At 36.3% G+C, this 12,330-nt stretch overlaps 2 protein-coding genes across 2 annotated transcripts; one reads left to right on the forward strand and one right to left on the reverse strand.

The window, feature by feature from the left end:
- The first annotated feature begins 2,573 nt into the window (after positions 1 to 2,573).
- On the forward strand, positions 2,574 to 6,181 carry LOC127265022 (receptor protein kinase TMK1-like). Its single transcript, XM_051294671.1, has 2 exons — positions 2,574 to 5,344; positions 5,418 to 6,181. Exons 1-2 carry the CDS (start codon positions 3,004 to 3,006, stop codon positions 5,933 to 5,935), a joined length of 2,859 nt encoding a protein of 952 aa, XP_051150628.1. The 5' UTR covers positions 2,574 to 3,003; the 3' UTR covers positions 5,936 to 6,181.
- Positions 6,182 to 9,249: 3,068 nt separating this feature from the next.
- LOC127264799 (uncharacterized) lies at positions 9,250 to 10,242 on the reverse strand. Its single transcript, XM_051294343.1, has 2 exons — positions 9,912 to 10,242; positions 9,250 to 9,800 (listed from the first exon to the last, which is right to left on the reverse strand). The coding sequence occupies exons 1-2, from the start codon at positions 10,240 to 10,242 to the stop codon at positions 9,250 to 9,252; spliced, it is 882 nt and encodes a 293-aa protein (XP_051150300.1).
- Positions 10,243 to 12,330: the final 2,088 nt, after the last annotated feature.

Genomic DNA, 12,330 nt, shown 5'->3' on the forward strand with positions numbered 1-12,330 from the left:
TTTCTTTGAGATTTGCTAGAATATAGTGTATTTTTTATATCAAATTTTACTTCTTTGGGGAGAAATATTATTGTTCTTCTGTAGTTTTCAATCAATTTCGCACAACCATCTATAGTATTCACATAAATTTTTTCAACCTTTAGATTGGTGAAATATTTCTTATACTTTAGGATGGTGTGCATGATACCAATGAGACATAAATTATTTTCTATATTATTTATTATAGCACGCTCACCATTCATAAGAATAAATATATCAGTAGTTTGAACAAAATTCATAGTTGTTATCTTATTACAAAATATGAGAGTAAAAATAGTTATATATAATGAGTTTCAAATATATATTATCACATTGCACCTTCAGGGTGCTCAAAATATAAATCATTGGGAATTTTCAAATATGCACCTTCAAGGTACATATTATATAATATTGGGGGTATCAAAATATGCACCTTCAGAGTTCTCAATATACACAGTTTTTAAAATATAAACCTTCAGGGTTTTCAAAATACAAACTTTCAAGGTTATTAAAATATTTACTTTATGTGTACATTAAAGCAATCACACATATAAATTTGTGCTATTAATAAAATTATCACCATCGCTACTATTATTTTCAGATAAATTTATTTGTTACCATCTTCAGGTGCCTTTTCCTTGTAATAGCTAGTGGAAGGAAATCAAATCTTTATATGTTAAGTCATACATATATTGAAATCTTTTTGGATAATTACCTCTAATTTCGGCAAGATTGAGATATCCTCTATTGTATACAGGCAGAACTTTGAGATGAAAATTTCTTTGAACACAATTTTCACAATTTATTTTGACTAACTTTAAAAAATAAAAATAAATAATAAACTATATTTATATTAGTGCTTCATATGCAAAGAATCATACTGATAAATATAAAATATAATAATAATAATACAATATCTAATATATATATATAAAAAGTATCTAATCTAATCTAATATCTAATCTAATATACATATATATTTAGCGTTGATTTTGTGTTGCCACGTGGCAACACATACTTTTTTCTATTTTTTTTTTATTTTTCTTGTGAAACCTACTACTTAAATAATAAAATAAAATTAAAAAATAAGAAAAAAAGGCACTGACTGCGATTTTATTTATGTGTTATTTTATTTTATTTTTTTTTGTTTTTTAGAAATATATAATATTAAAAAAATAAATATATTGAGAAGATGATAAATCATATTTTCGATAGTTATATATAAATTAACCGATATAACTATATATTGTTCAATATAAAATAAACAAGTAAATTATACATTATTTTTTACTTCATTCGTTGGGACTTTTTATGTTATATTACCTGGACATGCAGACTAAGAAATAAGGATAATAAAATTATTGGTGAATAATTCTGTATTATAAATGAATTATGCATAAGTTAACGGGTAAAAATACGGCATAATATCCCGAATGAAAAATTTATTTTATAACTTAATTATGTTAAAATGACAATGATAAGTTAATAAAATTTGACTTTAACTCTAGATCTGTTAAGATATCTTAAATTTTCTATCGACACAATTTTCAACTAAATAATAATTTTAAAAATTGCTTATAAAAATATAAATAAAACACCACTAATATTATGTATAAATATCATTTTTGTAATATCTATATTAATTCATCAATCTCCAAATACTTAGAATATTAAAAATTAATTGTATGAAATATTTTAATTTATTTAAATGATTCTCATATTAAAATACATATTTAATAAAAATAATTAATTTTCACAATTCAATACAATTTATATCTATCCGTGCATAACACGACTCCCCTCTAGTACAATATATCTACGTAGAGAGAGATAAGAGATGAGAGAGAAATTGAGATAGAGTGAGATGGACATACAAGAATAAAGGGAGAAAAAAAGAATAGATTTCAATGCGAAAATGAAGTAAAATTCGTATATTATTATCCGGCATAGATTAGTTATTGATCCGATCAAGTCAACATGATGCACATGGATCAACATATACTAGAGGGATGACCAATATATATTTATATATATTTTAATACAATATATATTATATTAGAATTCACTATCTTATAACACTATCGTATGCTGAAATATATATAAATATATATTGATCACCTATGTGACATAGGTTGACTCGGTCAATTAGCACCATATTAACTTATCCGGATCTTAATTCAAAATTTGGCGCCACTATTATCTAATCTCCAATTGAGTGTAAATACCTTATTTATTGGCAAGTTACATCATCGTTGGTCATCTTTTTAACTTTGTTGTCATATCTTAATGCACGACACCTATATATCATAACACTCCATGGGTTGTTATATGATTTGATAACATAATCTAAAATTAAAATTGAAAATAATAAATTAAGGTTACAAAAATTCTATTTAGCTAGTTAATGCTTGATGGCAGGCAGTCTCACGAGGCATGGCCGCACAAATGAAATGCAAGGGCAACGTGCAAAGACGGAAATGCCCTAACCATTATTGCTTTACAAAAGTTAGCATTCACACATTTCCACTCCTTTCATTTCCTTTTCTACCGTTTAACAAGCGCTAATCAAGGCTCAGGTGTCATCCTCCGTTTTAACTATTCCTCGCTTTTGGTTGATCTTGAATTGTATCAACTATTTTTCGTCAAAGATCAATCTGCTTCCCTGCCTGCCTGTGTTTTTCCTATTGTCGTCGTCTCCTTCCCTTCCCTTCGACAAACAACAATCTTCATCTTGAGGAATTTTTATTTCGTTCTTGTTCTCGGTTCATCCATCATTCATTCCAGTTTTTCTGCAGCATTTTTTTCTCACTCCAGTGATCACTCACTCTCCCTGACACACAAATCATAGGACCCACCCACCCAACCCGAGATTTCTTTCATTCGTGAGATGGGTTTCGTTTCGATCGATCTCCCAAAGTGAACAGAAAGGCTTCACTCCAACTAACTCGATCTCTAAATGCTTATGCTTGCACAGTACCTCCTGCAATGGAGAATTTACCTTATGCAGGGCAGATGAAGATGATGATGATCACTGCAGCAGCATTTGCTGCCACTCTTTCGCTGTTCGCCGCCGTCGTTCTAACCGCTACAGACCCAAATGACTTGGCCGTACTGCAGGAGTTCCGGAAGGGTTTGGAGAATGGGGAGCTGCTGAAATGGCCGGCCAATGGCGGGGACCCCTGTGGGTCTCCCAGATGGCCGTACGTGTTCTGTTCGGGCAACCGAGTCACTCAGATTCAGGCCAAGGGTTTGGGTCTCAAGGGTCCTTTACCTCGGAGCCTGAACCAGCTGTCCATGTTGCAGAACCTTGGCCTCCAGAGGAACCACCTCAGCGGGGAGCTCCCCAGCTTCAGTGGCTTGTCTCAACTGCAGTTTGCCTATTTGGACTACAACAATTTCGACTCCATCCCCTCCGATTTCTTTCGCGGGCTAATCAGTTTGGAGTCCCTGGCTTTGGACCACAATGCCCTTCTCAACTCATCCTCTTCCTGGTCCCTTCCGGCGGACTTGCAGGGCTCTGCTCGCCTCAAGAACCTGTCTCTGATAAGCTGCAATTTGGGCGGCCCTTTGCCTGAGTTCCTAGGAAAGATGTCGTCCTTGGAGGTTTTAAAGTTGTCGCTGAATCGCTTGACTGGGGGCATCCCGGAGACCCTCGGGGGGTCTCTCCTGACGACGCTTTGGCTGAATGAGCAATCCGGGTCGGGTATGACCGGCCCGATCGACATTGTCGCAAGTATGTTGTCCCTCACCACTCTCTGGCTCCATGGGAACCATTTCTCAGGTAAAATCCCGGACAAAATTGGTGACTTGGTTTCTTTGCAGGATCTTAATCTCAACGGCAATGATCTTGTTGGTTTGATTCCTGCCAGCTTGGCAAACATGCGTGCCTTGAATCGTTTGGATCTGAACAACAACAAGTTCATGGGTCCTGTCCCTAAATTCAGATTCAACGCCACCTACTCATCCAATCCCTTCTGCCTGCAGCCTGATCCCATTCCCGGGGCCTTGTGTGCTCCTGCTGTTATGGCTCTGTTAGAGTTTCTCGACGGGGTGAACTACCCTGCCAGGCTCGTGGCTTCCTGGTCGGGTAACACGCCCTGTTCCTGGCTCGGAGTTGGATGTGATCCGGCTGGGAAGATCATCAACTTAAACTTGCCTAATTGGAACCTTTCGGGTGTGTTAAGCCCTTCCATTTCAGCTCTTGATTCGCTGTCCCATGTATATCTGCAGTCCAACAATCTGTCGGGTCCCATCCCTTCCGACTGGACTAGTCTGAAATCGCTGACGCTTTTGGATTTGAGCGGGAACAATCTCTCCGGTGATGTCCCGAAATTTAGCAACAAGGTCAACCTTTTCTTGCAAGGCAATCTTCTGTTAGGTCATTCCAATGGAACCCCGCCGCTGCATGTCCCCCAATCTTCGTCAATGTCAAATGATGGTTTCGGGGATGGGAAAGGGACAAGCTATAACTATAAGCTGGTTGTCATCATTGCCTCTCTTGCTGCCATTGCATTGTTAATTTGTTTCGTCATCATCCTGATCTCTGTATACTTTCGTAAGAAGAAGAGGAGGAGGAAGGATGATCAGTTAGCTCCTAGCTCCCTTGTTGTTCATCCCAGGGATCCATCAGACGCAGACAATAATACGGTGAAGATTGCGATCGCAGACAACGGCGCTGCCTCAATGATCACAACTGGCTCTGCTGCAAGTGTGAACAGCGGCGAGTCGCATATCGTCGAGGCCGGAAACCTCATCATATCTGTCCAGGTCCTCCGCAATGTCACCAAGAATTTCGCCCCTGAGAACGAGCTTGGGCGGGGTGGGTTTGGGGCAGTCTACAAAGGTGAGCTGAACGATGGCACAAAAATCGCTGTGAAGCGGATGGAAGCGGGAGTGATGAGCAGCAAGGCGCTCGATGAATTCCAATCGGAGATCACAGTACTTTCCAAAGTTCGCCACAGGCATTTGGTATCACTTCTGGGATATTCAATAGAAGGAAACGAAAGAATTCTTGTGTACGAGTACATGCCTCAGGGGGCTCTCAGTAAGCATCTTTTCCACTGGAACAAGTTTCAGCTCGAGCCTCTATCGTGGAAACGGCGCCTGAATATCGCCCTGGACGTCGCCCGGGGAATGGAGTACCTCCACACATTAGCTCATCAGAGCTTCATACATAGAGATCTAAAATCTTCCAACATTTTGCTCGGGGATGATTTTCGAGCCAAAGTGTCCGACTTTGGTCTTGTTAAACTCGCACCCGATGGAGAGAGATCTGTTGTCACGCGGTTAGCCGGCACATTCGGTTACTTGGCACCTGAATACGCCGGTAACTAATCATTTACATAACTAATTTTCGACAAAAACAACGACATGATTTGTATGTACGTATGTATGTGTAGTTATGGGTAAAATCACGACGAAAGCAGACGTGTTCAGCTTCGGTGTGGTTCTAATGGAGCTACTGACGGGGATGACGGCACTGGACGAGGAGAGAGTGGAGGAGAGGCAGTACTTGGCGTCATGGTTCTGGAGCATCAAATCGGACAAGGAGAAGCTGATGGGGGCGGTGGACCTGAGTCTGGACAGGGAGGAAGAAATGTTTGAGAAGATGGTTGGGGTGGTGGCAGAGTTGGCTGGTCACTGCACCGCAAGGGAGCCGAGCCAGAGGCCGGAGATGGGGCATGCGGTGAATGTGCTGGCGTCGCTGGCCGAGAAATGGAGACCGGTGGACGACGATGGGGAGGAGTGCTGTGGGATCGACTACAGCCTTCCGCTCGACCAAATGGTGAAGGACTGGCAGCAGGCGGAAGAGAAGGATTCTAGCTGCTGCTTCGTGGACTTGGATGATAGCAAGGGCAGCATCCCAGCTAGACCTGCGGGATTTGCCGACTCCTTCGCATCCACGGATGGCCGTTAATTAATTAGCCGTTACTTACTTAGTAACTTACTAAGACCTAGCCTCCAATATGCCCTTACCCGTACCCGTACCCGTACCCGTACCAGTCAAATGCTTGGAGTTGGCTTCTCTTTTCTTCTCTTATCAAATTTGTGATTTAATTAATTTGTTTAGTTAGTGCTTGTTACTTCCAAAGTGTTCATGGCATGGACATATATAGTAGTGCAATAGTCCTGTAGTTGCAGTTGCAGCTGCAGTTGCAGTTGAGTCAATGGCGTAATACATAGGGGCAAGGGGGCTAGCCCCCCTCCTCCCACCCCACCCCATCCCTTAATTATTTATATAACTGATGTGAATCCGGTGCCACGGTGGTGAAATTACGTCGGATATATTGTAACATAATTATATACAAATACAAGTAAAAGTAAAAAACAAAAAAAAAAAAAAACAAAAAGTACACGGTAAAAACTTATAAATTATAAAATTTAAATAAAAGTAGTTTTTATAAATTATCATCAAATTTTAAAGTGCCAAAAAATAGAAAAATAAAAGAATTATAATTATAGAGATCGTTTTATAACGTGTGTATATTCTTCACACCAATCTATTTTCATAACTTGAAACACCGGAGATAGAGCATCAGTCAAATAATTTTTTAACATTGTCTTCCTATTTATCTGAAAATATAAGTAAAATATATAAAATATATTTCATAGTATAAAATTATATAAAATTAATATATAAAATATACGTGGGTCGTCATAGACTTGACAGATAGATCTTCAACATAGAACATATATTTGAGATGTCTGTCGAATAACTTGAATTTCATTGTCCCACTACTATCATACGCTTTTATGTAAACTTGATATACAAAATTAGTTAAAAAGTTCCACATGCTATCAACATCAATTTCTTGGACACGAACAATCATTCGGAAAAATTTTACCTGCAAAAAATAGAGTAATTACTTTAAATAATATTAAACGAGTAGTTGAAGATATATTTAAAATTATATATCTAACCCCATCTTGATGTTTGAAGTCACGTATCCGAATTCGTTTGGCATTTGATATTTTCAATAAATCTGATATTGAAAATATCTTTGACCTAAACAATGACACCAACTTCTTCGCACAACAATCGCCTCTAAACCTAAATAAAATAGTTAAAATCAATTACAATTAGAAGATTGAGAAAAAAATATATTTGATATAAATATTAAGTTTAATTACTCACCAATTATGAAAAGTTTTGCTAAAGCTCGTCGGTAGATTTATATACATTTTAGTATAATGATGCGTGTAAATACACGTACCTATAAAATTTTGTAAACAATAAGTATGTAAATAAAAAAAAAAAATTACAATTTAACATAATCAATGTAAAGATAACAATATAATTTCAATAAAAATATAATAGAAAGTTCATTGTATACCTTCAAAATTCTTTATCATAACACCACATGTCTATATAGTAATATTTTTTTGAAATATATTCTTTAGCATTTTACCGTCATCCATAGCATGTTTGATACGTAAAATTATGCAAATGATTGCCATACTTAGTTATATATATATATATATAAAGGCAACAAAAGTAAATATAGTACTAAAAAATACTTCTAAAAAAACGAAAACAAAAACAAAACAAAAATAAAATAAAATAGAAAGTAACAATTTACCTTGTATCAAGAAGAATAATCTCACGATGGGATAACCATTCTCCGATAAGTACCACCAATCATTCACGTAAATAACCAGTCTGACTACATCTGCAGAACAATGTAAGAAAATAAATTATAAATTATAAATTTAAGATTAGCAAACTATTATAGATATATATATATTTACGCTTATAGTTCAATATACCAATGAGTTGGTCTTCTCTATTCACATGGCAATCTAATTCATTTAGAGGGACAATATTGTGGAATTCGCGCAGAAAATCTTCGTCGGAATCATGTGAATCTTCGATGGTCACATTATGACGCAATATTAGTTGGTAACGGTGAGGTACTAATCTGTATATTTTACTGCTATTATCACTTGTGCGTTACGAATATTATAAATAGTCCTTTCTGTAAGACATGAACTGAATCGATCAATATTAATCCAATGAACTATGCCTTCCATGACAAATTCCTGCAGTGAAAATTTTCGTAAGAAAATATTATAAATTATGACAATAAAAAAATAATAATATCAAAACTGTAGATATCTAACTATAGAATGCAATTGCAAATATATATATATACTTACATTAGCATCAACAAACAACATCTTCAAAACTCTTACATTAGATTTTGGATTTCGCACATCCAATAATCTAATTAATCGAACTTTAATAGTAATGTTACTACACTCTGGCGTTAAATTTTTCAATCCATGAACAATTTTTCAATCCATGAACAATTGCATCTGCATCATCGGAATAATTACATATCCAATTGTAAGTTATAAATAAATTAATAGTAGTATCAAACAGTAAAATAACTCAGGTAATTAATAAAGCCGTAATTCATCGCAAATGTGCACAACATTAACTACATGGTATTATCAAAGATAGAAAAGAAAATGAAGTCTAATTACGAATACAATCATGTACTTTTGGATACACTATATTCCTCGTAAAATTGAATGGGATACCATTTCTATTCTGGATGACAATTTTTATCCATATGGATTTGTCACCCGCGACAATGCAACATAAAGCATCCCATGAGCAAAAACAAGATTTGGTAGGTATAACCCGACACTATCAAGTGTTTGACCCTGACTTTTGTTTATTGTCATCGCAAATGCCAGTTTGATCATAAATTGTCTCCTTTTCATCTGAACATATGTTTGTGTTTGAGTTGTGGTCAGTATGATCCATGGAATTAATACTTCCTCACCTACATGCGAACCGCTGATGATTCGAGCCTCAAGAACCTTATCACTCAACTTTAAAACAATAAGTCGAGTTTCATTACAAAGACCCAACGGTTGATTGATATTCCTAAGAAGAATTATTTGTGCACCTTATTTAAGCTCCAAACAATGATTGGGAAACCCAGAAAGATTTATCATATTCAATAACTTGGGAGGGTTCAAATGTTGTTCTGAGTTTTGAGCTTCATTCGGTGCTATAGTATCGGCACTGTAATACTTCCGGATACCACTAGGAAGCATAGATAACATCGTGGAATTAATCTCGTCAACATCCTCATTTTTTTGTGCTAAAATGGCTCGTTCTTTCAAACAAGTCGAGTCTTTATACCTTTCAATCAAATGGGGATATTTTTCTGCTATTAGAGATTTGATATTATTATCTCCATCTTTGAATAGAAACCACTATGGTATTTCAATCCAATCAGATTCCTCACCATCTTGAAATTTCAGATACTTAACTTTTCCTTCACCTATCATATTTACCCATTCGGCAAAATGACGTATTTCATCAAGTAAATCTCGTGAGCCATCTCGTGAGGTCAATCTCATATTCATCTTCAAATGGATAACTTTGCATTGATTCCAAAAATTAGAATAATGAAGAGAAGCTTCCAAAATAGCCTCACGCCTTCCTTTAGTGACGACTGGCAAGATCTGTTTAAAATCTCCCCCTAATATGCATAACTTTCCACCGAAAGGCTTATTAGGGCAGAAATTTTCAGAAATTTTTAATATATCTTGCAATTTCCTATTCACCGCCTCAAATCCATGGTTATGCATCATTGGTGCCTCATCCCATATTACTAATGAACACTGTTGAATCAAATCTGCCAAATTTGAGTTGACATCAATGGAGCAATGTGATGAATCATCCAATTCAATTGGTATCTTGAAACGTGAATGTGCGGTTTGACCCCATGGCAGCAACAAAGCTGCAATTCCAGATGATGCAACTGATAACACAATTTTTCTATGTTATCGAAATTTAGCAATGATGGTCTTCTACAAATATGTTTTTCTCGTTCCCCCACTCCCATTGACGAAGAAAAGCCCTCCATGTTTACCCTCGTAAGATTCAATAATTTCATTGTAAGGATGGAGTTGATCAATATTCAATCCTACATGCAATGAATGAAATGAATGCTCCTCATTACATGCATTGTAATCGAGCTTTTCTCGTATCAGTCTATTTGATAGATAGGTAAATGATCTACCGGATGGTTGTGGCATCGGGGGAAAATCTGCAAGACTCCTAACATTTTTGCTAAGTATCAATTCAATTTCTCGAAGACCCCAATCCTTGAGATCCATATCACTTATACAAATGTCATTCCCTGACTCTCTTCTTAAATTGTAGAGCAAATAGTCAACCATTGACTCCAATGTTGTTCCCATAGGTTAACAGGGTTGGTTAGCTCAGGAAATATAAGCATTGTTTCAAACATATTTTGCAATTTTGAAGAAGAAACCCAACTTGCAGCTTCACAATGCTTCATGCCATTCATTGTCATCATCCAATAAACCACGTACATCACATGCTTGCTTAAAGGTGGAATAAACAATTCCATTAAATGTTCGAAGATCTTCAAAATATTGAGATCCACAAACAATGTAAAGCAACATCCGCAAATAATATTTCTCTCCTGAACTTGGATGTGCATATGGAAGTCTCTCAATACTCCTACCCCGTTGTCTTATAACCCATTCTTTTGTACGTCTTTTCCAAACCCATGGAGTAGTAAAATTCACATAAGTTAGGCTTCGCGCAGCACCGCTACTTTTGTTGGCTTCAAACCACTTAGTCAACATCATATATTGCACACCAACACGATCGACAACGCTGACCAAACTATCTCTTTCATGAAACACTACATATTGTTGATTCGGCAAGTGATATTGCAAGCGCCACAGTTGGAGAATGCTTTTGAAGTTCAAACTCATAAATTCTCCAGCAAGCTTCAATGGCCGATACATAACGACAATCTAAGTATTGTTTGACTTCATCAATTCTTTTGCGTCTCTGATCATTTTTCATTGAATCTTCAACATTTCTTTGAAGAGAAATAATTGTCCGATCTGTCCCCTTACACATGTATTTGTACATGTACTTCATTAATTTTGGAGATGCGCACTTCTCTACATTGATGTGAGCATTGAAAAACACAAGTAGGTCTCGATTGTATGGAACAATCCAACGATTGTCCAATTCGATACCATTTACAAAAAATATCTTTGAAGGATCATATTTACGTCTATATGAAACAAATCCAATTTTATCTATCGTAGTATATGAGTAAAACTTCTTTCGATAGTGTTTACTACACTTTCCATCGACTATACACGGAGCGTTGGGGTTATATACTCCACATGGTCCATGAACCATTTGTCTTATAACAATATTATAGACAAGTGGATCAACATTCTTATCAGGAATTTCGGCACAAATGTACCTATCAATTTTTTCTAGAGTGATTGGTTTAAATCCCTCTTGAAGAGACAACGTAATATGCGAGTTAGGCAATCCTCATTTTTGAAACTCAATAACATGAACATCTGTTGTAGATAAATAAGAATAAATAGTTATTTTGTAGATATTGAAATCATTTTCAAAATAATAAGTTACATTATAGCATACCTGCAATTGCTTGGCCAAAGAACATTTTATCAGTCAAGAGCTTCAACATTTCTTTATGTTTAATCTTGAATACTCTTGCCAGTAGATCAGGACGATCTTCAGTACGTTGATTTGGAAGTTTTGATAATTCTCTAGAAATTTCTGGCCACTTTGGATTGCATGTGAACGTAATGAGAAAATCTGGAGGTCCAATTGTTTTACATATTGCCCATGCATCATGATAATGTTGCAACATGTTTCGTGGACCTCCAGTAAATGAAAATGGTAGAATAATCCTCATTCCCACCCCACTAGCATTGATATCCCCCTCAACTAAGGCATCAGCGAGACCTTGATATAAATCTGCGCGCAACTCAACCTAATGGGTCTTTATGTATTTCAAACATTGTTGTTCAATTGCTGCATAACAATCCACTGCAAGTTGTTGAAACAAACGCCCTCATCGTAAATGAGTTGTGTCTTCTGTTGATCTGTGTTGGAAGCGAAATGCCCAAAATTCTCGCATTGAAACATTTTTTATTCTTCTATGTTGTAACTCCACATTGTAAGGAATCCCAATTCTCCACCCGTCACTCCCATACGGAAAAAGTAATGGGTATTGTAATGGAATATAGGAAGGATGGGTCTCACTAATTCGCTTTAGATATCCATCTGTTTTGCAGACAATGATGTCGTGACTTTGTACAGTATTTCTATCTTGACCAATAATCAGTGCGGCAATCTCATTCGTAGAAGGCATTGTGTACCATCGATTGCTTCTACTATTCAGAATCCGTACATGTAAATCAACTCCACTATCATGTTGCAATGCATCCCTTGCTGAACGGAAAATTTGAACGTAAAGGTTC

This window comes from Andrographis paniculata, unplaced genomic scaffold (genome assembly GCF_009805555.1).
Source record: "Andrographis paniculata isolate CXL003 unplaced genomic scaffold, ASM980555v1 Contig71END, whole genome shotgun sequence".
Taxonomy (NCBI): domain Eukaryota; kingdom Viridiplantae; phylum Streptophyta; class Magnoliopsida; order Lamiales; family Acanthaceae; genus Andrographis; species Andrographis paniculata.

Coding starts and splice junctions, on each gene's coding strand:
- LOC127265022 (XM_051294671.1), top strand. CDS start 3,004: ATGGAGAATTTACCTTATGCAGGGCAGATGAAGATGATGATGATCACT. Junction 5,345..5,417: donor CTTGGCACCTGAATACGCCG/GTAACTAATCAT, acceptor ATGTATGTGTAG/TTATGGGTAAAATCACGACG.
- LOC127264799 (XM_051294343.1), bottom strand. CDS start 10,242: ATGGGAACAACATTGGAGTCAATGGTTGACTATTTGCTCTACAATTTA. Junction 9,801..9,911: donor AATTATTGAATCTTACGAGG/GTAAACATGGAG, acceptor TTGTGTTATCAG/TTGCATCATCTGGAATTGCA.